This window comes from Mustela nigripes, chromosome 2, assembly GCF_022355385.1.
Source record: "Mustela nigripes isolate SB6536 chromosome 2, MUSNIG.SB6536, whole genome shotgun sequence".
Lineage (NCBI taxonomy): Eukaryota > Metazoa > Chordata > Mammalia > Carnivora > Mustelidae > Mustela > Mustela nigripes.
In genome coordinates this window covers 8,638,823-8,666,603 of record NC_081558.1, presented here as the reverse complement: position 1 = coordinate 8,666,603, position 27,781 = coordinate 8,638,823, and the positions used below count along the sequence as shown (strand labels likewise).

Genomic DNA, 27,781 nt, shown 5'->3' with positions numbered 1-27,781 from the left:
ATGTTTACAGAAAACTTGATCAGAAAGTGCAGAGAAAAAAAAAAAAAAGAAAAAAGTGCAGAGATTTCCCATATAACTCTTCTGCCTGGACACAGTCTCTCTGTCTCTGTCTGTCTCTCTCTCTCTCATACACACACACACTCACACTTATTTTTTTTTTAAGAGCATTTTAAGATTTTATTTATTTATTTGACAGACAGAGATCACAAGTAGGCGGAGAGGCAGGCAGAGAGAGAGAGAGGAGGAAGCAGGCTCTCCGTGGAGCAGACAGCCCGATGCAGGGCTCTATCCCAGGACCCTGGGATCATGACCTGAGCCGAAGGCAGAGGCTTTAACCCACTGAGCCACCCAGGCACCCCTGTTAAGAGCATTTTAAAAAAACGTTAATTTTTTTAGTAATCTCTAAACCCAACGTGGGGGTTGAACTCATGACCCTGGGATCAAGAGTCACGTGCTCTTTCACCTGAGCCAGCCAGGCGCCCCTCTTGTTTATTTTATGCCTTGTATTACTTTCGTGCATTTGTTAAATTTGATGCACCAACATGGATGTGGTTTACATTAGGGTTGACTCATACAATCTCGGGTCTTCAGCTAATATGAAAAGACATATTTTCATCACTTCTGTAATATATAGAATATTTTCATTGTCCTAAAAATCACATGGGCTCCCTGATTCATGGCAACTAAGATCTTTTCGTGTCTTTTACTTTGATCTTTCCCAGATACTTGTCACATTGGCATCTTCCGCTTAGGAATATGATTTCAAGTTTTCTCCCTGTGTTGTTGGCTTTGTAATCTCATTTCTTTTTATAACTGAAGAATATATCATCCTATGGATTTACCAGTGATTGTATGTCCATTTGCCCATGTGGTTTTGTTGTTGTTGTTGTTGTAGTTTTTTAAAGTAAACTCTACCCCCAACATTGGACTTGAACCCAAAACCTCAAGATCAGGAGTTACATGCTCTACCGTCCAGGCCAGCCAGGCCTCCCCGTTTACCTATATAATTTGTGCTGGTCTCAGCTTGTTTGTACCAATTGTTGTATTTGGACTGGTCCTTGTGGCTCCTGTTATGCTTGCAAGACTCCTTTTAGCAGTAACCACCAGTAAACTTTGAAAAAAAAATTTATTTGTAGAACTTAGAGGATCTAGAAACTAGACAGCACACCCAGGGCTACACATCATTGTCTCCAGTAGAGAGAGACAGCACACAGGCTTTTGTTCTTATTTTATCAGAGTATGGGTTGGTGGCGGTGATGGGGTCGGTGGGTGGACTGGCTCCTCATTATTGTTGAATTTAAAAACTTAAGAACAGGAATTTAAATCACAAGAGAAAAAACAGGTAGCCTGAATGGCCAGTTATCTTAACCAACCAAGATCTCTAAAACAAAGGAGGTTTGGCTCTTTATCTAGTCATGTGGCTGGCAATGTGTTTATTCTAGATACAGTCTTTGAAGTGGGTGCCCCTTTGAAGTGAATGCCTCCGCAATCAAAGCTTGGGTCAGGCACTTGCATTACAAAAAAGACAAAAACCCCAGACTGGCCAGCCTTACATTACAATCCCGTCCTGTGATGCACACGGAGCACTCACTGCGGGGGACCTTAACTGACTGCCTGGTTAGGTTGGGTTTCTCCAAACCCAGAGAATACAGCTCTGTGTAGGATTCTAGTAGCAAATTCTGTACTAATTGAACAGGCACTGATAGTCTGAAGTCTAGTCCATAACCATCGTCCCAAACTTGAAGAGTCTCACAGTAAAACTCCGTCAGTGATCTCACGGGCCCTGGAAATCTGTATGAATTGGGTAATATTGTGGAATATTTTATTTAACATCATGGGCCATCTGGTGTAAGTAGGTTTGAACTCAGCCTGAGTTGGTAGATGGCTCTTTACTTAGCTCGTTGATCTAGGTTCTTACTCCTGAGAATGGATCAGTTCTGTTAAAGGTGGTCTGTGTCACATTTCAGGAGGCAGCGATGCAGGTGGGCTCCCAAAGTTTGGCCTGCATGGTGTACGAGTATTTGCAGGTTTTAGTAAGAGGTAGTTCTGTGGAAACAAGAAAAACTGGTTAATATTGGAGCAGATTCGAATTCCAATTTCTCAGTTCTGGAGGCAGCCGGTCAGGATGCCTGTAGGTGTTGGGATCCAAGCGTCTTTATAGATGGAGAGTGAGGGCAGGCAGGGGCAGGCTGGTAGATTGTCTGGCTTTGTAGTTTGAATGTTCTGTGATCTTTCTGAGTGGCCCGGCCCTCAGCACCGGTGTGGATATTGACCAGGCGCATATGAGCTGTTGGAGTGGCTTCCATCAAGTTTATATCGAATTGTCCCACGTTAACTTGCGTGCATTTGGGGAAAGGGTAGTTTTAGTTCTCAGTGATTCCAAGCCGAGTGGGCAAAAAAATACCAGCTGAGTGGGAAAAAAAATGGGAAACGTTAGTTTGGAGAGTTGTAGCCAGATATTGGAGGAAACAAGAATTTAACATCCAGTTCAGTTCATAGGTAGAGAGCAAAATCTCAGAGACCATGAGCATAACTAGAATCTATAATATCTATAAAGGTTTATTAATGACTTAATTTTTCTCTGTATAGTCACCCCCATTGCTATCAAAGGTAATCATAGTGAAACTAATTTGTTTGCAGATTAAGTCTAGTTTTAATAAATTTGGTCTGATATTTACATAAGTGCAGTAGGAATAGTGATTGATTGTATAGAATGTCTTTTTTTTTTTTTAAGATTTTATTTATTTATTTGACAGATCTCAAGTAGACAGAGAGGCAGGCGGTGGGGGTGGGGCATGGGGAGGGGAAGCAGGCTCCCTGCTGAGCAGATTTGTGTGCCACAGAAATAAACTTTCTGGGCAACTGCAATACAATGAACTCTCATTGGATCTTTAACTATGGCCATTCTTTTTTTTTTTTAATTTTTTTAAAGATTTTATTTATTTATTTGACAGACAGAGATCGCAAATAGGCAGAGAGGCAGGCAGAGAGAAAGAGAGCAGGAAGCAGGCTCCCCACGGAGCAGAAAGTCCCATGTGGGGCTTGATCCCAGGACCCTGGGATCATGACCTGAGCCTAAGGCAGAGGCTTTAACCCACTGAGCTACCCAGGCACCCCTAGAATTACTTTCTTAAAATATTTTATTTATTTGAGAGAGGGAGCAGGAGCGAGCACATGAGCGGGATGGGGAGGGGCAGAGGACAAGCAGATTGCCGGATGAGCAGGGGAGCCCTGCTCAGGGCTCAAACCCAGGACCCTGTGATCATGACCTGAGCCCCCAGGCACCTAGAATGTCTTAAGTCTGCTCTGTTGGAACTTTTCATAAAGAATCTCAGTTTGAACTTTCAAAAATCTCTCTCTTTTTTTTTTAAAGATTTTATTTATTTATTTGACAGAGATCACAAGTAGGCAGAGAGACAGGCAGAGAGAGAGAGGAGGAAGCAGGCTCCCTGCTGAGCAGAGAGCCCGACGCGGGGCTCGATCCCAGGACCCTGAGATCATGACCTGAGCCGAAGGCAGCAGCTTAACCCACTGAGCCACCCAGGCGCCCCTGAACTTTCAAAAATCTCTTGCGGCTGGGAATCCAAGTCTAGGACTTCACTGTGGGACTTTGCGTGCAACATGTATTGACTTGTGTTAATTCCTCTCTTCTCAAGATCCTTAAAATACCCCAAAGTTCCTGCACCTGCCAGGAAGTGACCTTTCCTTATACCGGGAAAACAAAAGATTAAAAAATCCCAGTATTTTATTTTTTAAAAAAGATTTTATTTATTTATTTGAAGAGAGAGAGAGAGAGCACGAGAGAGGAGCAGGTCAGAGGAAGAAGCAGACTCCCCACTGAGCTGGGAGCCCTATGCGGGACTTGATCCTGGGACTCCAGGATCATGATCTGAGCTGAATGCAGTTTCTTAACCAACTGAGCCACCCAAGCACCCAAAACATCCCAGTGTTTTAAACAAAAGTCATAAAAATTATAATCATCTTTATCAGTTCACTCAGCTAGATATAATTAATTCTTGCTCTTCGTCTTTGGTTAGTAGATTTCCGGATCCAGTTTTTTCTTTAGAGAACACTGTAAGTTCTTACCCAGTTCAGTGCACTGATCTGAAAGTTACCAGAAGCCTGTATTCTAGAGTACTTGTCAGAGCCCTTTCCATGAATACCTCTGAGGATGAAGCACTTTTGAAAACGGATCAGAGTAAAACAGCTGCCTGTAAGTGACAAGAGACTTAAGAATGGCCATGGTTGGGGCACTTGGGTGGCTCAGTGGGTTAAAACCTTTGCCTTAGGCTCAGGTCACGATCCCAGGGTCCTGGGATCAATCAAGCCCCACATCGGGCTTTCTGCTCCGTGGGGAGCCTGCTTCCTGCTCTCTTTCTCTCTGCCTGCCTTTCTGCCTATTTGTGATCTCTGTCTGTCAAATAAATAAATAAAATCTTAAAAAAAAAAAAAAAAGAACAGCCATGGTTAAAGATCCGATGAGAGTTCATTGTACTGCAGTTGCCCAGAAAATTTATTTCTGTGGCACACAACATAACAGGGTAATAACTAGAATTACAGGTGATTACATGATAGCAGGGCATGGCAGATTTTTAGGAATTTCGTGTAATTTCTAGAACACTTATTTTTACTAACATTGACCTATACCTTGTGACCTGAGAAAGTTTGTCATCACTGACTTGAAGGTGCTTTGCATGTAATTTAACATACTGGATAAGCCTAATAATCAGTGTCATCTCTCTCTTTCTCTCTGTTCTTTCTGCAAAAGATGCTGGGCAGTTTTAGTTACCTCCTGGGGTGTTTACATTTCAAAGGCATGGTAAGATTTACAGCTTCAAGGGACAGTGAAAGAAAATAAGAGCTTTCTCCTACGAGTTCAGTGCCTTGTGGGTGGTTCTGACAGTTCCAATTAAAATGTGGTAGTGCCATCCTATAATTAGGGGGAGCGCCCTGCGAGGAATAATTCTCTGGACTCAGGGTCAGAGGATTGGAAATGAAGAGTTTAGGTTGAGGAATTAGTAAGCCCTGAGAACCAGACCAGTTTTGCACAGCAGGAAGTGGGCTCCTTTAATATTTTCCGTTCACTGTGAATCTTAGTGTGATCAGTGTGTTGTCAGGATGGAGCTGGAGCGAGGCAGCACATCCCAAGTCGGGAGAAGGTCTGTGGTATGAATGTTGGTGGCGCTGGGAGCCTTTGCCTTCCTCATTTCCTCTTTCCTCCTCAGCAGCAGCCTTGATAATCCTCTCCGCATTCTTGGTGTTTGGTGGGACGGAAGCTGAGGGAGCTCAGGATCTGTGGTATCTCAGTGGAAAGCAGCATAGAGCCCGGATGGATCTTGAAGAAACTGAATGGATTTTCGGGGCTTTGGAGATACCAGCCCGTTAATGTATTTTGGCAGCTGTGGGTAAGAATTCAGCGCCTGTTCCAGATAATCAAAAACCCACCATTAGCCAAGTAATTCCCCTGTCTCCTTCCTGCTGCACAAAATCTTCAAGAAAGGTTTGAATTTTAGTTAAAGTGTAGTTGTGTTTGTTTGTTTTTTTTTTTTTAAAGTGTAATTTTTGATTTCAGTTTTTACTTCTTGATTTTTCTCCTGTTACCTTAGTCTGGTGTGTGGTTGTCAGCACTTCAGGATGACGTCACTGTGAGCCCTCACAGCTAGCAGTTTTCTTCTCCAGGGTGTCCCAAGGGGTTTCTCTTGGATTGAGGTCAGCCTCCACCGGTGTGATATGCACAGGAGCTTTGAGAAAAGCCATGCTGAGGCTTAAGAGGCCAGACTGTTGGCCTGTTGGTTTGCATGGCCTTGAGTAACACCCAGGAAATGTCCATGGGCTTTTGCATTTACCTGGGAGTTCTTAGGTGCTCCTACCAGATGTTGATGACATTTGTATTGTTCATTAATATTTTAGCAACATTATGCCACGAGTGGGGCCTGTATCCCATCCGGTCAGGGGATGAAGAGCCACAGCAGTGATGAAGTGGCGACACAGAGACCGTAGGCCCTTGTTGTATTTTTCCTCTGGTGGTGCCGTTGGTTTCTGCCTGCAGGACTGTTTCCCCCCTGCCGGGTTTAGGCCCCGTAGTCCGGGCGTGATTCCCCAGACTCTGTGGTCTCAGGTGGAGTTCCCCCGAACTGCTCATACCTGGGAGTATTTTCTTCCTGCCTTTAGCCTAGAGACTCTCCTTGGGATGTGACAGTAGTCTTGTGATTCAGTTCCCCCGTCTTAGCTCTCCTGGGCTTGAGGCGTGGAGGACCCTAATGCATACTAATAGTCAATTAAGGCCTTTAGATTACTGGTCTGATTGTCTCATTAGCACAGAAGGCCTCACTCAAGCTGCTCCAGGAAGATTGTTTGATGAGCGTGGCAGCTGTGACCTTTCGGGTTGGCTACCAGCCGCGCTGTGCACAACAGAGGCAGTGTGGTGTGTAAGAGCACTCGCAGTGTCACAGACTCCCAGCAAGCCGTGCTCCCCCCCAGGTGGTGGAAGCTCCCCGAGTTAGGTGCTCAGTAAGCAAATTGCAGGTGAAGGGCATTTCTCTTAGTGAGTCTCGAGGGCAGGTGTGCAATCCGGCCAGCTGCGCCGGCTGTTCTGTGCCTATTCCAGCCTTTCAGTCCCCAGTGTTGTGGTTGGATTGGCTTTGTGGTTCTTTGGACTGCAAGACACCTTGCAGTGCTAACCATCAGGGGACTTGAGAAAAACGGATTTGTTACTTAGGGAACCTGTTAAATACACAGCACATCTGGGGTCACACAGGGAGTTGGAGTTAGCTGGGGGGTGGGGAGCCAGGGGCACACAAGAGACCGGGGTCTGCCTTCATTGGGGGTAGGAATGGGCACCTAGGGTTTCACATGCTTTCTTTTGGTTGGTGAATTTCAAACAGGAGAATTTAAAGTGCAGGAAGAGAAGAAACAAGTGGCCTAAATAGTGAAATCAATCAAGATGTTTACAACAAAGGATCCTTCATTGCTGAGCTGCCTGTTCTGTATCTAGTGAAGAGGGGACTGGCAGTGTGTTTGTTTGAAATGGCCAATCTTTGAAGTGAATGCCTTAGCAGTCAGTGTTTAATTCAGGAGCTTGCATTACAACAAACAGACAAGCCAAAAAACAACTGTCCAGGTTTTCACCAAGAGCCTGGTCGTAATTCTTTTCTGTGCAATTTCCCAATGACGGGATTTTCACATTGTTTTCCTATGCTTCACGGCCATTTCTGTATCATCGCAGAAGTGCATGGTCAGATCCAGTTCCCATTTTTTATAATTTTTTTTAAAAAAGATTTTATTTATTTATTTGACAGACAGAGATCACAAGTAGGCAGAGAAGCAGGCAGAAAGGGAGGAGGAAGCAGGCTCCCTGCTGAGCAGAGAGCCTGATGTGGGGCTCGATCCCAGGACCCTGGGATCGTGACCTGAGCTGAAGGCAGAGGCTTTAACCCACTGAGCCACCCAGGTACCCCCAGGTCCCATTTTTAATCAGGCTGTTGTCTTCTGTTGAATTTTAAGAGTTCTTTGGATGTTTTAGATACCAGCCCTTTATTAGGTAAGTGATTTACAAAGTTTTCCGCCAGTCCGTGGCTTGTTTTCATCTTAATGGTCTTTTTCTGAGCAGGGGTTTTTCATCTTAATGAAAACAAACTTATTTTTTTTTCTCTTTTGGGTCTTTCTTTCTTTCTTTTTTTTAAGAGTTTATTTATTTATTTGACAGGCAAGAGATCACAAGTAGGCAGAGAGGCAGGCAGAGAGAGAGGAAGGAAAGCAGGCTCCCTTCTGAGCAGAGAGCCAGATTCAGGACTCCATCCCAGGACCCTGAGATCATGACTTGAACTGAAGGCAGAGTCTTTAACTCACTGAGCCACCCAGGCACCCCTTACATATGAACATTTTTTAAAAAAAGATTTTATTTATTTGACAGAGAGAGAGGGATCACAAGTAGGCAGAGGGGGTGGGGAGCAGACTCCCTGCTGAGCAGAGAGCCCCTATGAGGCTCCATCCCAGGACCCTGAGATCGTGACCTGAGCAGAAGGCAGAGGCTTAACCCACTGAGCTACCCAGGTGCCCCTATATATGGACATTTTGTGTATATGAATATTTTGTCCTTGAGCCTTTCCTTGCTGTCTTGGTGCAGTGGACCCTTGAACATGGGTTTGAACTCTGTGGGTATGCGGATTAAAAAAATTTTTTTAAAGAGGTGATAGCAAAAGCCACAGGCGTTTATTTACAGCTGTCCACACCAGTCTCCCCTGGACTACATGCACCAAGTGATAGGCACAGAGGTAGTGCTTGTTGCCTTCTGAGTACCAGTGGAGAGCTGTCGGGCTCTCAGAAGTCCCTGGGGACCCTGGAACTGGGCAGGGCTGCAGCTTACCTGTGTACTGACCGGGTGGTCAGGCGGAGTACTTGGTGCCAGGCTTCAGGAGGCTGGACTGAAGTGGGGGAGCTTGCCCAGAGGCAGGGTCAACCCTGCACCCAAAGGCCCACCCCCGTGCCCCACCCACTGAGTCCTAGACAAGCAAGTTGGCCTCTGGGGTTGCCGTCGGACAGCTTCAGTCCTTGGACCCTCCCAGGCCCAACTGGGAACCTTCTCTCCCAACACACCCGGCAGGCCTGGGCCTGTGGTGCAGCTCTGGGCGGGCGTGGCTGCTGTTCTGTGCCTCCCGGCTGCTGGGCTGCTGTCGCCAGCCTCAGGCCTGACCTGTGGCTACCAGGCTGTGAAACGCAGCCATCCTGGGGCCAGGCCCACAGCCACTTATCCAACCCCTCCCAACCCCACCCCCACCCTGGGTCGGGGCTTGATCTGGCCCAGTCGGGCCTACCTCTTGGCAGATTTTTTTTCAGTAAGATTTTTTTTTTTTTTTAAAGATTTTATTTATTTGACAGAGAAAGATCACAAGTAGGCAGAGAGGCAAGTAGAGAGAGAGGGAGAGAGAGAGAGAGGAGGAAGCAGGCTCCCTGCTGAGCAGAAAGCCTGATGCGGGACTCGATCCCAGGACCCTGAGATCATGACCTGAGCCGAAGGCAGAGGCTTAACCCACTGAGCCACTCAGGCAGCCCTCAGTAAGATTTTTTTAAACGATTTTATTCATGTTTACTCCAGCTTACTTCAGTGGAAGATTATATTATATAGTACCTGTGACATAAAAATTACATGTTAATTGATTTCATGTTGTCAGTAAGGCTTCTGGTCAATAGTAGGTTGTTAGTTACGTTTTTGGGCAATCAGAAGTTAAACCCAGATATTTGACTGCCTAAGGGTCAGTGCCTCTAACTCCTGAGTTTTTCAACGGTCAGCTGTAGTTTAAAGGGTTTTTCTTGGGACGCCTGGGTGGCTCAGTCAGTTGAGTTTGCCTTCAGCTCAGGTCATGATCCCAGGGTCCTGGGGTCGAGTCCCACATTGGGCTCCTTGCTCAACAGGGAGCCTGCTTCTCTCTCTGCCTGCTGCTTCCCCTGTCTGTGCACTCGTGTTCTGTTTCTCTCTCTCTGACAAATAAATAAGATCTTTAAAAAAAAAAAAAACCAAGGAAAAGAAAAGGGACTTTCCTGTCACTTGGGATTCTTGGAGATTTTCTCTGTACACTGGCTTGTCTTTTGCCACAAAAACTGATCGATTAGTTGATTGATTTTTTAAAGATTTTATTTATTTATTTGATAGAGCCTGAGCAGGTGGAGAGGGAGAGGAAGAAGCAGACTCCTTGCTGAGTTGGGAGCCAGATGCTGGGCTTGATCCCAGGACCTGGAGATCACAACCAAGCCACAGGGAGACACGCTTAACCATCTGAGCTACCCTGGCACCCCACAAAACCAGTTTGATTTTGATTTACTTTTAAAAAGTTTTATTTCTTGCTTCCCAGTCTGCATACCGTCATTTTGTTTGTTTGTTTCTTGTATTTTTCCTTTTTGGGTCTAATTGCATTAGTTAAGAATTCTCATACAAGGTGGTCTAGGATTGGTGAGAGGGGACATCCTTGCATTCTTGTTCTTCTTGTTTTAAGATTTTATTTATTTATTGGACAGAGAAAGAGATGACAAGTAAGCAGAGAGGCAGACAGAGAGAGGAAGAAGCAGGCTCCTTGCTGAGCAGAGAGCCCTATTCGGGGCTCCATCCGGGGATGCTGAGATCATGACCTGAGCCGAAGGCAGAGGCTTTAACCCACTGAGCCACCCAGTCTTTTTTTTTTTTTTTTTAAAGTAAGATTATTTATTTATTTATTTAATATTATTTATTTATCTGACAGAGAGAGATCACAAGTAGGCAGAGAGGCAGGCAGAGGGAGAGGGGGAAGCAAGCTCCCTGTGGAGCAGAGAGTCTGATGCTGGGCTCTATCCCAGGACCCTGAGACCATGACCTGAGCCAAAGGCAGAGGCTTAACCCACTGAGCCAGCCAGGTAACATCATTCTTTTTGATGTTACCAAAAAACGTCTAGTTCTTTCAGGGAAGGGTATTAAACAAGAGTTCAGTTGGTGGGGCACCTGGGTGGCTCAGTCATTCAGTGTCTGCCTTTGGCTCAGGTCATGAGCCTGGCATCCTGGGATTGAGTCCGGAATCAGACTCCCTGCTCAGCGGGGAGCTTGCTTCTCATCCTTAGCTTTCCAGTGCTTGTTGTGTTTTCTCTCTTATTCTGTCTCTGTAATTAATAAATAAAATCTTAAGAAAAAAGAAAATCGAGTCCAGTTGATGTAGAGGTGGTGTGGGCAGAGAGGAAGCATTCTCCACGCCAGTGATTCATTGTCAGTCTCTTGTGAGCCTGTGTACCTGGACTTGACCTTGATCTTCTGTGGTATAGTGAGAAAGGTATGTCATCTTTGTCCTTAGTTCCTAAGAAAAACCTCTTGTAAGAAAAACCTCTTGAAGCCCTTGGAATTACTTGAGTGATAAGGGTGATTGTGTCCTTTTTTTTTTTTTTTTTTAAATAAAGGGGTAACATTCTGCTTAGCAGGGAGCCTGCTTCCTCCTCTCTCTCTCTGCCTGTCTCTCTGCCTACTTGTGATCTCTGTCTGCTTCCTCCTCTCTCTCTCTGCCTGTCTCTCTGCCTACTTGTGATCTCTGTCTGCGAAATAAATAAAGAAAATCTTTAAAATAAAGAGGTAACTCTTGGTCATCTCCTAGATAGCTTCTGGATGGGACTGGACACCAGGAACATGAAGCCTTGATTAGGGGCATGGGACTTTGAGCCCTGGCTCCCAGTCTCTGGAGAGAGGGTAGGAGCTTTAGAGCTGTTAATCACCAGTGGCCAGTGATCTAACAAATTGTGTCCATTTAATGAAATCTGCATCAAAATCCGTAAAGACCCGAATCAGAGGGTCTCCAGGTTGGTGAACACATACTGGTGCTGGGAGGTTGGCATGTCCAGAGAGCACCGCTCTACAGCCAGCAACCCCCCCCATCCCCCTCACCAGTATGACCCCCTTACTTTGATCTATGCATCGCTACCTTTGTTCCTGTGCTGTATCCTTTAGAGCACATCAGCATACTTCAGGGGAGTTCTTACCGTTGATCCGGGAACTTACCAGACGTGATGGCACTCGGAGGGAACCTGAGTGTGTAGGCAGTTGGGCACAGATCCCGGCAGCCTGGGCTCCCGTCTGTGGCTGGCATCTGGAATGGGGCCACCAGTGTGTGGGACTGAGCCCTTCACCTGCAGAGTCGGACGCAAACTCTGGGTGTTGGTGTTGGACTTGAACTGAACCCATGTGACCCCTGTTTGGTGACACAGAGTTAGAGAAATGACATTGAACAGTCACTGCATGTTGGGTATTAGGCAGAGGATTAAAAACCCTATCGTCCTCACAAGTATTCTACCTTGTGGAAAAGGCTGGAAGAGCCTCAGGTTGGCTGTTTCCTTCCTCCCAGGTCAGAGAGGCTCTGCGAGAATCCCAGTCAGTGACGCTCTGGTGAAATAGATTGTTTTGAAGTCAGGCCTTTTTGTTTCATTTTGTTTTGTTAAGATTTTTAAATTCATTTATTTGACAGCACAAACAGAGGTAGCATTAGAGGGAGAAGAAGCAGACTTCTCCGCTGATCAGGGATCCTCATTTTGGGCTGGATCCCAGAACCTTGGGATCATGACCTGAGCCAAAGGCAGATGCTCAATGACTGAGCCACCAAGGCGCCCAGAAGACATGCCTTGTTAAGAAGCCTAGAATATTCCCGGCATATTTTTATTTTTATTTATTTATTTTAAAAAATATTTTATTTATTTGACAAAGATAAAAGTAGACAGAGATCAAAAGTAGGCAGAGAGGGAGAAGCAGACTCCCTGCTGAGCACAGAGCCATATGCAGGGCTCAATCCCAGGACCCTGAGATCATGACCTGAGCCGAAGGCAGAAGCTTAACCCACTGAGCCGCCCAGATGCCCCTTCCCGACATATTTTTAAATGTCTACTTTTTGTCTCTAATTTTGGAGACAGTGCTTACCATGGTACCTCAGTTCTGTGATGAAAGAGTTGTCAATTTCAGTTTTTTTGGCATTTGTCTTTTGAGGACTAGACTCCAGCTTCTAAACATGTCCAGCCGGAGACCAGAAGGCTGTGACTCCTCTTCTGATGTTTGACCGCTGACATCTTTGAACCCTCATCTCTCCTTCCCCTGCCTTGTGCCCCACACCTGTACAAGGGGACCAAACAGCCTGGGTGCTCCTTCCTTTGGTTTTGGCAAATGATTTATTCCACTGCTGTGTCCCTGCCCCCCACCTCTCACTCTAGCCCACCCCAGCCATGCCAGGCTGCTTTCCTTGCTCTCTCCCCACATTTCCTACCTGCTTAAGAGGCCAGTCCTGTGATGCCCTCCCTATGCTTGAATTATGGAAGGAAGAAACTCTTTTTTTCTTTCTTTTTTAAGATTTATTTATTTATTTGACAGACAGAGATCACAAGTAGGCAGAGAGGCAGGCAGAGAGAGAGAGAGGAGGTGGGAGGAAGTAGACTCCCCGCTGAGCAGAGAGCCCGATGTGGGGCTCGATCCCAGGACCCTGGGATCATGACCTGAGCTGAAGGCAGAGGTTTTAACCACTGAGCCACCCAGGTGCCCCAGAAGAAACACTTTCATACCCTGTAGGCATGTGTCAGTTTTCGAGAATCTGAACCAAATCTCCAGCGGGGGGTCCACCTGCCCGTGCAGTCGACCCTAACAGTCCCACAGTGGGTAACCTGCTGCGTATTTGGCAGTCCTCTTTGCTTTCTTGTTCTACTGATAAATCCTCCAGATCTTTGATATTAGTGCATGCCATCCTTGTATAAGCCTCTGAGTGCAAATGTGTGAAAAATTCTGTGGACATTGTTGAAAAATTCTTGGGCTGTAGACAGTGATCTGATCAGACTTACAGGAAATAGCAGCGGATTGGATGCAGATCCTCCTGCATTCTTGCATCATCAAGTATTAAGTAACAATTTAGAATTCATGATGGTCTTCAACAGTTGACATTATTAATTTGATCAGTTTTTGGGACACCTGGGTGGCTCAGTTGGTTAAGCGGCTGCCTTCGGCTCAGGTCATGATCCCAGCATCCTGGGATCGAGTCCCACATTGGGCTCCTTGCTCAGCAGGGAGCCTACTTCTTCCTCTGCCTCTGCCTGCCTCTCTGTTTGCCTGTGCTCGCTTGCTCTCTCTCCCTCTGTCCCTGACAAATAAATAAATAAAATCTTTTTAAGAAAATTGATCAGTTTCTTTTTGTTCACAAATTTTTGTTCTAATCACTGAAATGGAATCTACTGGATTTTTTTTTTTTTTTAAGGAAACACCTGGGGATTTTTTTTTTAAAGATTTTATTTGTTTATCTGACAGAGAGATCACAAGTAGGCAGAGAGGCAGGCGGAGGGAGAGGGGGAACCAGGTTCCCTGCTGAGCAGAGAGCCCAATGCAGGACTCAATCCCAGGACTCTGAGATCATGACCTGAGCCAAAGGCAGAGGCTTAATCCACTGAGCCACCCAGGTATCCCGAGATTTTTTTTTTTTTTTAAAGATTTCATTTATTTATTTGACAGAGAGAGAGATCACAAATAGGCAGAGAGACAGACAGAGAGAGAGATGAGGAGAAGCAGGCTCCCTGCTTCCTGCTGAGCAGAGAGCCCTATGCGGGACTCCATCCCAGGCCCCTGGGATCATGACCTGAGCCGAAGGCAGAGGCTTAACCCACTGAGCCACCCAGGTGCCCCCCGAGATTTTTTTAAAAAAGATTTTATTCATTTATTTGAGAGAGAGAGAGTGTGAGTAAGAGAGCATGAGCAGAGGGAGCAGAGGGAGAAGCAGACTCCCCACCAAGCCAATATGGGGCTTCCAGGACCCTGAGATCATGACTTAAGGTGAAGGCAGCCCTTTAACCAACTGAGCCACCAGGCGCCCCTCTACTGAACATTTTATTTCCCTGTTACCTCATTATTGAGGTGATGGACATTTTTAATACACAGTATTTTATCTTCTGTTCAATATGTTTGACTTCTTTGCCTTTTGAATGTGCATCGGTTCATTTTCACTTCGCCAGCTGACCTTTTATATTGTAGGCGCTGCTGATACTCTTCCTTGTTTCCTTAATTATCTTCATTTTAATATAGTAGAATTTGCCTGTTTCTAGTTTCTTCTTTTAAGATTTTATTTATTTATTTGACAGAGAGAGAGACAGCAAGAGAGGGAAAGGGAGAAGCAGGCTTCCCGTTGAGCAAGGAGCCCAATGCAGGACTCAGTCCAAGAACCCCGGGAACATGACCTGAGCTGAAGACAGATGCTTAATGACTGAGCCACCCAGGCACCCTGGCTGTTTCTGATTACTCTTACTTACTTACTAACTCTTTTTCTTCTGGGAAAATTCTCCCTATTCCTGTGTCAATAAAATCTCACTGTGAACCTCGCACCATTTAAATCTAGAATGAATTGGCTATTTTCCATGGAATATTGTGGAATACAGTGCATTTTTCCAAGTGATTAACAGTGTGAGCCTTCCTGTGTGTAAAGTGTTCGTGATATTTGCCACTGTGCCTCAAGGACTGCTGTCCCTTGACTGACTTTTCATATTAAATACCAGCCTGTTGAAGGCACTTCCTACCCTTGTCTGTCTGCTTATCGCTCTGCTGGTTAGTGCTGTATTGTCTGGAATAGTATAGCTTAAAAATCCTTGGTGGGTGTTAGGTAGACCACCACCTTGTTCTTCAGAAGACTGTCCTCTTCTTGTCATTTGTTCTGTCCTTTGGGCTTGGAGGAGTATTTTTGTTGACTAGTAAAGAATCTGTTTGGGGGATTATGGAATTCTATAAAAATACTACTTGGGATATTCTTGGATGGCTCAGTGGATTAAGTGTCTGCCTTTGGCTCGTCATGATCTCAAGGTCCTGGTATTGAGCCCTGCATCAGGCTCCGTTGCTCAGCAGGAAGCCTATTTCTCCCTCTGTCTCGCTGTCTCTCTCTGTGTCAAAAAAATAAATCTTAAAATATATACTATTTGGGAGTGGTGCCATCTGGATGACACTGAATTCTTGTTAAGAACAATTGGCATCAGTGGGATGCCTGGGTGGCTCAGTTGGTTGGACGACTGCCTTCGGCTCAGGTCATGATCCCGGAGTCCCAGGATCGAGTCCCACATTGGGCTCCCAGCTCCATGGGGAGTCTGTTTCTCCCTCTGACCTTCTCCTCGCTCATGCTCTCTCTCACTGTCTCTCTCTCAAATAAATAAACAAAATCTTAAAAAAAAAAAAAAAAAGAACAATTGGCATCAGTTCACTTACTTCTACTTTGACATTAAGCAACAATTTTAACATTTTTCTTTTCTTTTTTAAAGATTTTTATTTATTTATTTGACAGAAATCACAAGTAGGCAGAGAGGCAGACGGCGGGCGGGGGGGAGAGAAGCAGGCTCCCGCTGAGCAGAGAGCCCGATGTGGGGCTCGATCCCAGGACCCTGGGATCATGACCTGAGCTGAAGGCAGAGGCTTCAACCCACTGAGCCACCCAGGCGCCCCTAACATTCTTCTATGAGGATCATTAAACACACTTTAGTCTGCTTCGGTACTGAAATTGGCATGGATAAATTAGGAACAAGCTTTCAAATATCATCTCAGTGTCATCCCAAAGGATGGGCTCAGTTCTTCGACAGGGTGTGAGTACACATGCAAATTATTGTCTGGCAGGGCAGCTTTGTAGAGACTCAGTGTCTGGAGTGTTTGTTGGGAGCTGTGTTTGCCAAACCTGTAACAAATTATAGACACTCAAAAGGAAGAGAGGAGTTTCATGTCCCGTAATGTTTGCATTAGTGCTTTAGGCGCAGTGAGGCACACTTTCCTGTAGGGTTGGTGGGGTCCCTCCCCAAATCCCAGTTCCCAGATACCAGCAAAGGAAGAACTTTGTCATCCAGGATTTCTAAGGGTAAGCGATCTCAGGCCTGCTAATGTTCACTCTCATCTGCACACTGGCTAATAGGACTTTCTTTGAACCTGGTCTACAGTTCCATTGTGGAAAGAATTATTAGGACTGACCCAGGCACCTACCTCATCACTCCCTGAACCCCCAACAGGAGAGGGGTTCCTCGTCTGCTGTCGCTCCACTAAGTCAGTTCTAGAATTAGGATTGTGGGTGGGAGCTTTTCTCTGCTCCCTAGGCAGGGACACCATTGGAAGACTGATCTCTTCCAGGAACCAGCATTTAGGGGAACGAATCCACTGAGGGATTCCTGGGCTTGGGCTGGTCTATCCTGCTGCCTTCCCAGCAGAGGAGCTAGAAATGAGTGAAGTAGGGAGGAGAGCCTCCAGAGTGGCTGGTTGGGGATCACTTGGACCAGGAATCAGAGAAAAGGGGACTTGGTAGGGTTTTTGGAGGAAAGCACTGTTCAACTCTGTCTGTTTCACATTATGTGCAAATTCACTCTCAGTAGTATCATGCAATTCAGTAAAACCCCTTGCAAATTGCATGCCTTGACATGTTCCTCAAGGTTACCAAGGTCCTGGTTACAGTGACACGGTTCTGTCAGAAATTCTCTTCTGGTATCTTATCATCTCAGTATGTGTGCTTTTGTGTGCGAAAAATTGGTGGGAAGCAACTCTGGGGCTCATGAGTTTATAGATTTGGGGGATGTCTGTGTTCTCACCTTTTCCTCATGTCTCAGTTGTATGTTTTGAATATCTTCCTGGTCCATGAAGTGAGACAGAACACGGAAACTGAAACTGATTCTGTGTTACATATATACAATCAAATTATAATTATACTCTTCTATGAAAATGTTGTTCCTGCAGCTGGATGTGACTGTTTATAGTGACCTGGAGGACTTTAGGATATTGTGGCCAGCTGGATCTTGTAACATTTTGGATTCTCCTGGCTTCTCATGTTTGGGATGGGAATAGAAGAAAAGGCTTCCTTTTTCCCCGTTTCTGTTGATAAAACATCACGCACCTGTGACCCTGTGCTTCATGGAGTGCTGTGTGCTGTGGTGGGTATTTAAGGAGGAGATGGAAGTTTTTCCAAAAGACTATCCAAAAGAATTGATAGTCTATTCCAAAGAATTGATAGTCTTAAGATGGAACTGTTCTTTTATCTGCATAGCATTTCTCCAAGGGGTTCTGTTCCCTGAGGGTAGAGACACATGGAGACTGGAAGTGATCACAGTAAAAATGTAGCAATAAAGTCCTGTGTTCGTGATGCTCTTACATTCATGAGGAATTGAGTGTGGCCAGAGAGGACGGGTCTAATGACCCATGCATAGAGTAAACGTTGAGAAGTCAAAGTCCCATGTGAGTTTCTTACGAACTGAGTAGATATCTCCAGTGCCGTCCGTCTCCCCCACCCTCCTGTACACATACGTGGGATGTTTCAGGACTCAGTGGCCTTTGAGGATGTGACTGTGCACTTCAGCCTGGAGGAGTGGGCTCTTCTGAATCCATCCCAGAAGAAACTCTACAGAGATGTGATGCAAGAAACCCTCAGGAACCTGGCCTTAGTAGGTAAGCATGACGACATTCTTACTTACGAGTGAACCAGTATGAGTTGCTCATCAGGGCTGTTTCAAGAGGTGAACTGTGGAAAGGGGAATATATTGATAAATCAGCCATGGTGACTGTTCACCATGGATCTAGGATCTTAAAAACTTTAATATTTTATAATTTGTGATTTTTTTCCTGGTCTGCATTTTAGGAGAAAAATGGGAAGACCGTAACGGTAAAAGTCTGTATGAACATCATCAGACAAATCTAAGGTGAGTCCCACTTACATAAGAGCATTGTCTCTGAGGGCGCCTGGGTGGCTCAGTCGGTTAAGCGGCTGCCTTTGGCTCAGGTCGTGATCCCAGGGTCCTGGGTTTGAATCCCACATTTGGTCTCCCTGCTTCTTGGGGAGCCTGCTTCTCCCTCTGCCTTTCTCTCTCTCTGTCTCTCATGGATCTCACGGATAAATAAATAAAATCTTTATAAAAGGAAAAAAAAAAAAAAGAACAGTGTCTCTGGGGGCGCCTGGCTGGCTTAGTTGCTAGAGCGTGTAACTCTTAATCTCAGGGTGGTGAGTTTCAAGCCCCAAGTAGGGTGTGGAGCCTACTTAAAGTCAAAAAAAAAAAAAAAAAGAGAGAGAGAAAGAAAGAAAAAGAACAAAAAATAGTTGTCCCATGAGAAAAATCTTTGTCATTATATTAAAAAAAAAAAAAAAGAAGCAAATAAATCAGATCATTTTCAAGTTTTCATTTTTAGGGTATTTTCATCAAATGTTTTTTCTCTAATATGACAGATGTTCAATGCTTGAAAAATAATAACATGGAGAAAGTATTCAGAAACCCCACTTATGGTTACCATTTTTTTTTTTTTTTAGATTTTATTTATTTATTTGACAGAGAGAAATCACAAGTAGATGGAGAAGCAGGCAGAGAGAAAGAGAGGGAAGCAGGCTCCCTGCTGAGCAGAGAGCCCGATGTGGGACTCGATCCCAGGACCCTAAGATCATGACCTGAGCCGAAGGCAGCAGCTTAACCCACTGAGCCACCCAGGCGCCCCGGTTACCATTTTTGATCATAGCTGTCATCAGTTCCTTGCAGAATGGTCCGCATGTACTCAACTTTCAGACAATCAGAAAGCACAAAAAAAATACACTTTTGGGGGGAAAATGGTAAAAATGTTGAAATAACTTAATAAATATGAAATTATGAAGAAGCCATTAATAACATGCTTCTCATTTTTACAGCAAGCCTGTGGTAGAGAGTCCCTGTAAAAATAAAGAAGGTAGTCCGTGTGAAGAATCCTTCAGCCAGAATCCAAATCATAAGCAAATAAAGAAAACTCCTGCTGGAATAAAGCTACGTAAATGCAGTTTCTGTGGACAAGTCTTCAGACATCATTCATCCTTCAGCAGGCACATGATCTCCCACACTGGCCACAAACTCTATGAGTATCAGGAATATGAAGAAAAGCCCTATAAATGTAAGGAGTGCGGGAAGGCCTTCAAGCATCGCCAGTCCATTCGAGTGCACGTGAGGACGCACACTGGAGAGAAACCGTACAAATGCAAGCACTGCGGGAAGGCCTTTAAGCACTGCCAGTCCATCCGAAAGCACGAAAGGATCCACACTGGAGAGAAACCCTACGAATGCAAACAGTGTGGAGAAGCTTTCCGGTATCGCCACAACTTTCAAAAGCACGAGCGAACTCACACTGGAGAGCAGCCCTATAGGTGTAAGCACTGTGGGAAAGCCCTTAGTTGTCTCAGCTACTGTCGAATTCATGAAAGGACTCACACCGGAGAGAAACCGTACGAATGTAAGCAGTGTGGGAAAGCCTTCAGTTACGCCAGTTACATTCGGATCCACGAGAGAACTCACACTGGAGAAAAGCCCTATGAATGCAAGAAGTGTGGGAAAGCCTTCAGTTGTCCAAATTACTTTCGAAAACACGAAAAGACTCACACTGGAGAGAAACCCTATGAATGTAAGCAGTGTGGCAAAGGCTTCAGCTGCCCCAGGTCCTTTAGAAGTCATGAAAAGAGACACCGGGGCGAGAAGCCCTATGAATGTAAAATATGTGGAAAGACCTACAGTTGTCCCGTCTACTTTCGAAATCATGAAAGGAGACACAGCGGGGAAAAATCCTATGAATGTAAAATATGCGGTAAGGCCTTCAGTTGTCCGAAGTATTTTCGAAAACATGAAAGAAGTCACACGGGAGAGGAGCCCTGTGAATGTAAGGATTGTGAGAACAGCTTGACTCCTTTCCCTGTATTTCAAACACACGTGGTAAAGCACAGCGGTGATGGACCTTACAAGTGTAAAGAGTGTGGAAAAGTCTTTGATTGTCCCACTAACTTTCGGTGTCATGAGAAGATACACAGTGGAGAAAAGCCACACGAATGTAAGGAATGTGGCAAAGCCTTCGGTTCCTCCATGTCCCTTCAAAACCACGAAAGAAGTCACAGTAGGAAAAAACCTCACGCATGTAAGGAATGTGGTAAAGCCTTCAGCTTTCCCTGTTCCCTCCAAAAACACGAGAGAAGTCATACTGGGGAGAAGCCCTATGCATGTAAGCAGTGTGGGAAAGCCTTCACTTACCTCAGTTCTGTGCAAAAGCACGAAAGGACTCACAGCGGGGAGAAACCCTATGCATGTAAGCAATGCGGGAAAGCCTTCATTTATCTCAGTTCTATGCAAAAGCACGAGAGAACTCACAGTGGAGAGAAACCCTATGAGTGTGAGCAGTGTGGGAAAGCCTTCATCACCCTGTCCAACGTGCAGAGGCACATGATCAAGCACACGGGAGATGGACCCTGTAAGTGTAAGGAATGTGGCAAGGCCTTCGATTGTCCTAGCTCATTGCGAACCCATGAACGTACTCACACTGGGGAGAAGCCCTATCAGTGTAAACACTGTAGTAAAGCCTTCACTCGCTCTAGTTCTTTACGAAACCATGAAAGAACTCATAATGGAGAGTAGCAATGTCAATGTAAGGAATGTGGAAAGTTCTTCGTTCTAGTTCTTTCTGAATACACAAAAGAACCCACACTGGAGAGGAACCTTACAGAAACAGTATGGTGAACTCTCTACTCCCTATGATGTCCATGTACATGGAATTCATACCAGAGAGAAACTTTCAATGTAGGGAAAGTTGTGCAAGCTTTCATTGACCACACGGTCTTTGGAGGACACGAAAGAGTGCACACGGGGGAATAAACCATATGAACATAAAGAATCAGGGAAAGCCATCCATGCATTTCCATGGGAGGCCACGGAAGAACTCATTGGAGAATTCTGTTGAATGTAAACATTGTAGGAAAATTAATTTGCCCCATCTTCCTAAAAAAACCACACGAGAATATACAAGGGATAAATACCTTATAAATGAAAAATAAAGGAAGCTTTTTAATTTAAAAAGATATGTTCAAAGTCATTTGAAAACCTGCATTGTAAAGAAACAGTGTAAGTAATATGGGTAAGCCTGATGCAAATTACTGTACAATAAATGCTCCCCCAGATTCACAACATGAAAGAAATGTTACTAACATTACACATAGGTTGTCTTCTGTGACTTTTTCTTTATTCACCAGTTTTATTGAGAGAAGTTGACCCATTACTGCATAAGCTTAAGACATGTAGCCTGATGGTCTGATTTACATATATTGTGAAAAAGCTACAGTGGCTCGTTCTTCAAGTGATTCTCTGTTTTGTGGATTTCTACTTAGTTTTGCAAGTAAACATTGAGGTGGGAAAATACTGTGGGTTCTCACTAAGCAGTGGTTTCTAAGTTTAATGGGTAGTTTTTGCCCTTCAGTACAATGCTAGTGTTTTTCATTTTGAAGACTGTTTCATCCGTGGATGAACTGAAGTCTATTTCTTAACATGCAAGTAGGTTTAATTTTTACATAAGTTTTTCTGTTTTTTTCCTGTATGAATAGGACTGTTGAGTAATGTCATGTTACCCTTAAAAAGAAATTGCCAATTATTTTACCAGCAAAAAAAGGTTCAATAGCAGAGAATTGCAGTTCAGGACAAGGAAGGCTACATAATGCCATAGGCAGTTCTGGAAAACAAAGGAAGAGGAATGCTGGTCTGTAAAAGAAAGGGGACTTGGAAGGGGCTGTTAGGAACAAAATATTGGTTGGAATAAACTGGGACATTCAGAATAATATGGGGCTTCTCATTGGCTGAGTCGCGACTGTCATTGGCTGGGCTGTGGCGGTGAGAGGAGGGACCCTTTCTTCCTCCTGCTGGGACTCAAAGTAGTCGCTAACATGGTATTTCAAGGTATGTCTCCTCTGGTGAGGGTGCAGTTGAGGAGGAGAGGTAGGGCTGGGAACTTCCACTGCTGAGCTCCTGACTCCATTCTGATGTTATTTTTTACATTTCTTGTTTTGATCAAGGTTTTTCTTTGAAAGCATTGCTGATTAAGAATCAGGTTTCCCAGGGACATCTGGGTGATTAAGCATCTGCCTTCGGCTGCGGTCATGATCCCAGGGGCCTGGGATGAGCCCCACATCTCATCAGGCTCCTTGCTCAGTAGGGGGTCTGCTGCTCCTTCTGCTTGTGCATGCATTCTCTCTCTCTCTCTCATAAATAAAATTTAAAAAAATTTTTTTTAAGATTTTATTTGTCAGGGAGTGAGAGCTGACTTTGAGAGGGAGAACTTTCAGGCATTTCCCCTCTAAAGTCTGTATCTTCTCAAGGTCAGAGTGGTGGAGATCATCTCGGAGTGTTGAGGCAGCATCCCCTTATTGGGTACATTGTTTTGTTTTTAAAAGATCTTATTTATTTATTTATTTGAGAGAGACCCCGAGCAGTGGGGGGGGGAGGCAGGGGGAGAGGAAGAGGGACAGGCAGACTCCCCACTAAGCAGGGAGCCCAACATGGCGCTCGATTCCAGGACCTTGAGATTATGACCTGAGCTGAAGGCAGACTAACTGATGAAGCCACCAAGACGCTCCTGGTTACGTTGTTAGGCATCTCGACAGGCAACTAAATATAGCAGAAGTAACATGACAATTCCAGATTGTGTGATGATTCTGAACCAGGACTCTAGATCTGAAAGTAACTAGGATTGACACCTGATCCAACTTAGAGGAAGAAGGTGCCCGCTGTGACTACACACCTAGAGTCTCTCTTGGAAGTCTGCTTAAAGCAGCCATGAGTGCAGAATAGTGAATATTGCAGAAACACATGGAAATAACTAACCACCTGTATTTAGGAGGTTACAGTATAGTATAGGTATTAAACATGAAGCAACAGCTGGTGAATTTTTTGTAGAACAACAAAGCTTCAAAGACTTCTAAAAGACTATTTTTTAAAAAGATTCTTTTTTTTTTTTTTTTTGGTTGGGTCGGGAGAGAAAGAGAGAGATAGCAAGAGAGTGGGAAGGAGAGGGAGAACCAGGCTCCCCACTGAGCAGGGAGTCCAATGCGGGGCTTGATCCCAGGACCCTGGGATCATGACCTGAGCCTAAGGCAGACGCCCAGCCAACTGAACCACCCAATCACCCCTGAAAGATAGTTCTTACCTTGGACTGTTGGTAGTTCTATCCAGTTAGGTTGCTAATTCAGAGACTGTGAGCTTGGAGGAGAACCCAGAGTTTGTTAACATTTCACATGACCTGTGTAAGAATTCATTTCTCACATGAGTATGATGCTATTTCTGAAAGAAGAGATTTCTCCGCTTTGCAAGGGCTTGGGATGTGCAGACAAGGGCATTGCGTTTCCACAAAAGTGCAGAGAAGAGGCAGTAGTGAGAAAAAGGTATACTTGGCCCAGTCTGGGCCATTTGCGAAAGCTCTCTGGGCAGATGATGGCCCCTTCAATTCTGGGAAATTCTGTACATTCCATTCACCAGAGGGTGCGCGGGTCCAGTTAGGGTTTGGTCCTTCCTTGAGATGTTTGATGAGTATCCAAGAGTCTGTTCCGTGACATTTTGGCAACCCAAGGGTTGGTTCACAGTTCCTGAAAAGGGCCTTTTCAATGAGGTTGAAGAGTCTGGAGTTGTCTTTTTCAACACACAAAATCTCCACGTTGTAAGGTGTAATGCTTAGTCTCAGAAGCGTACTGTAAAAAGATTGTTCTACCAAAGATGGTTATTTTTAATAGAAGTAGTTAGCTTTTGCACTATTGAAGTATATTTCTTTTTATTAACCATGGGTCATAGGAAGCAGGGGCTAGTGCATCGGCTGGCCTGTGACTGTGTCAAAGGGTGAGAATCCATGAGTTCCAAGGAGGGTGGCTCTAAGATTTAGAAAGACTAACAGCAGTGTTAGCAGCCCAGGTGTTTGGAAGGTCGCTACCGATTTTGCCTGTTGAGTCTTACAGTGTCATTAGGGTGGTGGACTCACCCTCAGGTTTGAGGATGATAAGCATCACGACCTTCGTAAAACCAGACAACCCACACAGACTTGTGGAAGCACCTGGCTGGGACAATTCATTCCCTGATTGCTGTGAAGTTCCAAGAGGGGTTCCCAAGGTAGGGATAATCATCTGTAACAGAATTGTAGTGACCATGAAAGGATTGGCCTTTATGAGGGAGAGCTTCAGACCAGTGAGAGCATATACAAGCCATACACAAAGCAGATTCATACCTGTTACAGGAAAGTATGAGATTGGTTTCCCTGCATTATGCATGAAATGGAATGGGTAAGTGGGGTAGGCACCTTTTGTGGCCTTAATAATTCTCCACCAAAATTCATCCATGATGGCTATCATTTCATTAGTAGACCAATAATATAATGCATGTGTAGTGGTAAGCAGTGGAAATTTATTTTAAGATTTTATTTGACAGCACAAGTAGGCAGGGCGGCAGGGAGGGGGAGCAGTGGGCTCCCCACTGAGCAGGGGACCCCCACCCCCACCCCGTGCAACGCAGGGCTCCATCCCAGGATCCTGAGACGCTTAACCTTAACTGAGCCACCCAGGTGCCCCAGTAGTGGAGATCATAGAAGTTCTGGTAGGACTGAGTTGTTAAATTTGGCTCAAACCAGAGTTCTTTTAATCAAACCCACAATTATTAGATATCTAATATCTCTTACTTCCTTGTATTTCCATGTTGGGCATCTCTCTTTTCTGATTATCATTTGGGAGACCATCCCTTCAGAACATGACAGGTTTAGCTATTGATCTCATCGAGTGACTTTTTTTTTTTTTTTTTTTTTGTGGAACTGTCTGCGAGGTGGTTTCCTTTGGCCTGCAGGGAACTGAATCTGGAATGTGGGGGAACGTGAATGATAGAGCAGCTGGCTAAGAGGTGACAGCTAATAAATTTCGGGCCTACGAGACAGTTTTAATTTTGCTTTTTTAAAAAAAGATTTTATTTATTTGGGGCGCCTAGGTGGCTCAGTGGGTTAAAGCCTCTGCCTTCAGCTCGGGTCATGATCTCAGGGTCCTGGGATTGAGCTCCACAGCGGGCTCTCTGCTCAGCAGGGAGCCTGTTTCCCCCTCTCCGCCTGCCTCTCTGCCTACGTGTGATCTCTTGTCTATCAAATAAATAAAATCTTTAAAAAAAAATTACCTTCCATTGGGTAGGGCTAAGAGGGAGTTAGAGCAGTGGGGGGCTGAGAGGTACGGGTTATTGCTTGGAGGTCCTGTAAAAACCCGCATCTTCACCCATTGGCTTTATGCACAGGTAAATTAGGACTATTACAGGAACTAGCGCAGGGGATCATGAGGCCCTGGGCCCTTTGATTGTTTTGGGCTGGATACCTTGAAGGGCTTCCTTATTTATAGGGTATTGATTAATACTGGGGAGAGATTTCGAGAGATCTGTCTGCATCTTGATGGTAGGTGGACTGTGCGTTCTACCAGTTATCAGTTGAAGCAGTGCCCATAAAAACAATGGTGGCCAAGTGATCAGCGTCTCCAGACCCAGCTCTGGTGCCTTCAGAGAGGGAGCAAATATAAAGTGTTCAAAGGCTACTTAATTAGACAGTTTAGCCATTTTTGATTACTGTAGTCAAGTTCTAGAATTACTTTCCCAGGTGGGAGAAAGAAATTCTAGGTGATAACTTTAGTAAGAAGTCTTAGCTCGGTATACAAATGGGAGCAAGGAACTCGGGAGGAAAGGGTGTGCATCTCTCAAGGGCTGGAGAAAAGCGAATTCTCAGAGACAGGAACCTGTTGAGGTTTATTAGATATACTGTTGGGACCATACAGAACCCCGAGGCAGGGGCTGCTATAGTGGCAGGCTTGAGTACTGAGAGCGTAGTTCTGTTGTTCCAGGATGTGGAGAGTGGGTTCTCCAAGTCCCTTAGGAGAGATGATTGGAAAAAGCCTTGATAACTTCTCAAAGCCCTGTCTGGAAATCTGAAACACACTGGAAAGATGGACTAGTGGGTTGGGGGCACTCGAAGCGCTTAGTGTTTGTAACAATCTTTTTTTCCAGCAACTGGGATCTTTGCAATAGTTGCAGAAACCGGAAGGTTTTTGGTTTTGTTTTGGTTTTTTAAAGATTTTATTTATTTATTTGACAGACAGAGATCACAAGTAGGCAGAGAGGCAGGCAGAGAGAGAGGGGGAAGCAGGCTCCCTGCTGAGCCACCCAGGCGCCTCAGTTTTTGGTTTTGTTTGGGGGACTTCATTTGCTGGAGTTGACCATTGAGAGTTTTATGGGCTTCCGTATGGGTGACTAGGTAGCAAGGGTGTGGATGTGTCAGATCTGGAGTGGACATAGTTTCCCATTCCGTCTTGGTCCTTTTAACTAAAGGAGAAAAGATCCTGGTTGATAAACACAGAGTTAAGTGCTACCCTGGTGGATTCAACAGAAAGATCAGGACTTGTCTTTAGAAAGTTTGTGCATCTCTGTGGAGGAGGGGCAGGAGGAGATCATCTTTAGCCTAAATTAGGAACCAGATGCTGGGGTACCTGGGTGGTTCAGTTGGTTAAGTGGCTGCCTTTGGCTCAGGTCGTGATCCTAGGGTCCTGGGATGGAGCCCTGCAGCAGGCTTCCGGCTCCGTGGGGAGTCTACTTCTTCCTTTCCCTCTGCCCCTCTCCCCCAACTCATTCTCTCTCTAATAAATAACTCTTTTTTAAAAAATTTTATTTATTTATTTGACTGAGAGAGAGATCACAAGTAGGCAGAGAGAGAGAAGGAAGCAGGCTCCCCGCTGAGCAGAGAGCCTGATGCGGGGCTCGATCCCAGGACCCTGGAATCATGACCTGAGCTGAAGGCAGAGGCTTTAACCCACTGAGCCACCCAGGTGCCCTCTAATAAATAACTCTTAAAGAAAAGGTCAGATGTTCAACTGAGTCACCCAGGCGCCCCACAACCAGGATTTTTTTTTTTTTTTTTATAAAAAGAGAATTTAGAATTGACTGATGGTCATGACGAGGCTCATCTGATTTTTGTGTGCAAGCCTCGGTGTTGTTTCAATCAACAGGATTAGGAAAAGCTGCTGTATTTGTCTAGCAGAGATTTCCAGTGAGAGTTTTAGCATTTTCCTCAAAGATGGGGGTTTGTTTCTCTAGATTCTTCTCAGGAGGTTCTCTTCCAGCTTCTTTCATCCATTGTCTGGCCGGGCCCTCATGAAGCATGTGAACTGATTGATGTCAATCTGGGAAACCAGGTTGGTAAGGTTGAATGATTGTGTTAAACTCTTCAGGAAACTTCTCAGGGACTTCAGTCATTTTAGGAAACATTTTAGCCATGGTTTGTAATTCAATTTTAGTCTGAGGAACATAAGAAACTTGGATTTCCACAAGGCTTAACTTTAAAGGGGTGGGTTTTAATAACTTCAAGAGAAATGGAAGTGGGGAGTTGGAAGAAAAGGATGTTCTGCAGATTAAACGGAGGAAAATGGTGCCAGAGCAGGAGCACACTGAGAATATGCAGGGGGTAGAAAGAGATCTCAGACGCCATTTTGACTTTTTTCAA

At 44.9% G+C, this 27,781-nt stretch overlaps 1 protein-coding gene across 2 annotated transcripts in view; it reads left to right on the top strand.

Moving 5' to 3' along the window:
* Positions 1–21,375, top strand: part of LOC132009693 (zinc finger protein 709-like) — a 24,814-nt gene extending 3,439 nt beyond the window's left edge. For both annotated transcript variants that reach the window (XM_059387723.1, XM_059387724.1), the window contains 3 exons: positions 17,791–17,917; positions 18,108–18,168; positions 19,140–21,375. In XM_059387723.1, coding sequence (XP_059243706.1) covers positions 17,791–17,917; positions 18,108–18,168; positions 19,140–20,877 — 1,926 coding nt within the window. In that variant the 3' untranslated portion in view covers positions 20,878–21,375. The remainder of the gene's footprint in view (positions 1–17,790; positions 17,918–18,107; positions 18,169–19,139) is intronic.
* Positions 21,376–27,781: the final 6,406 nt, after the last annotated feature.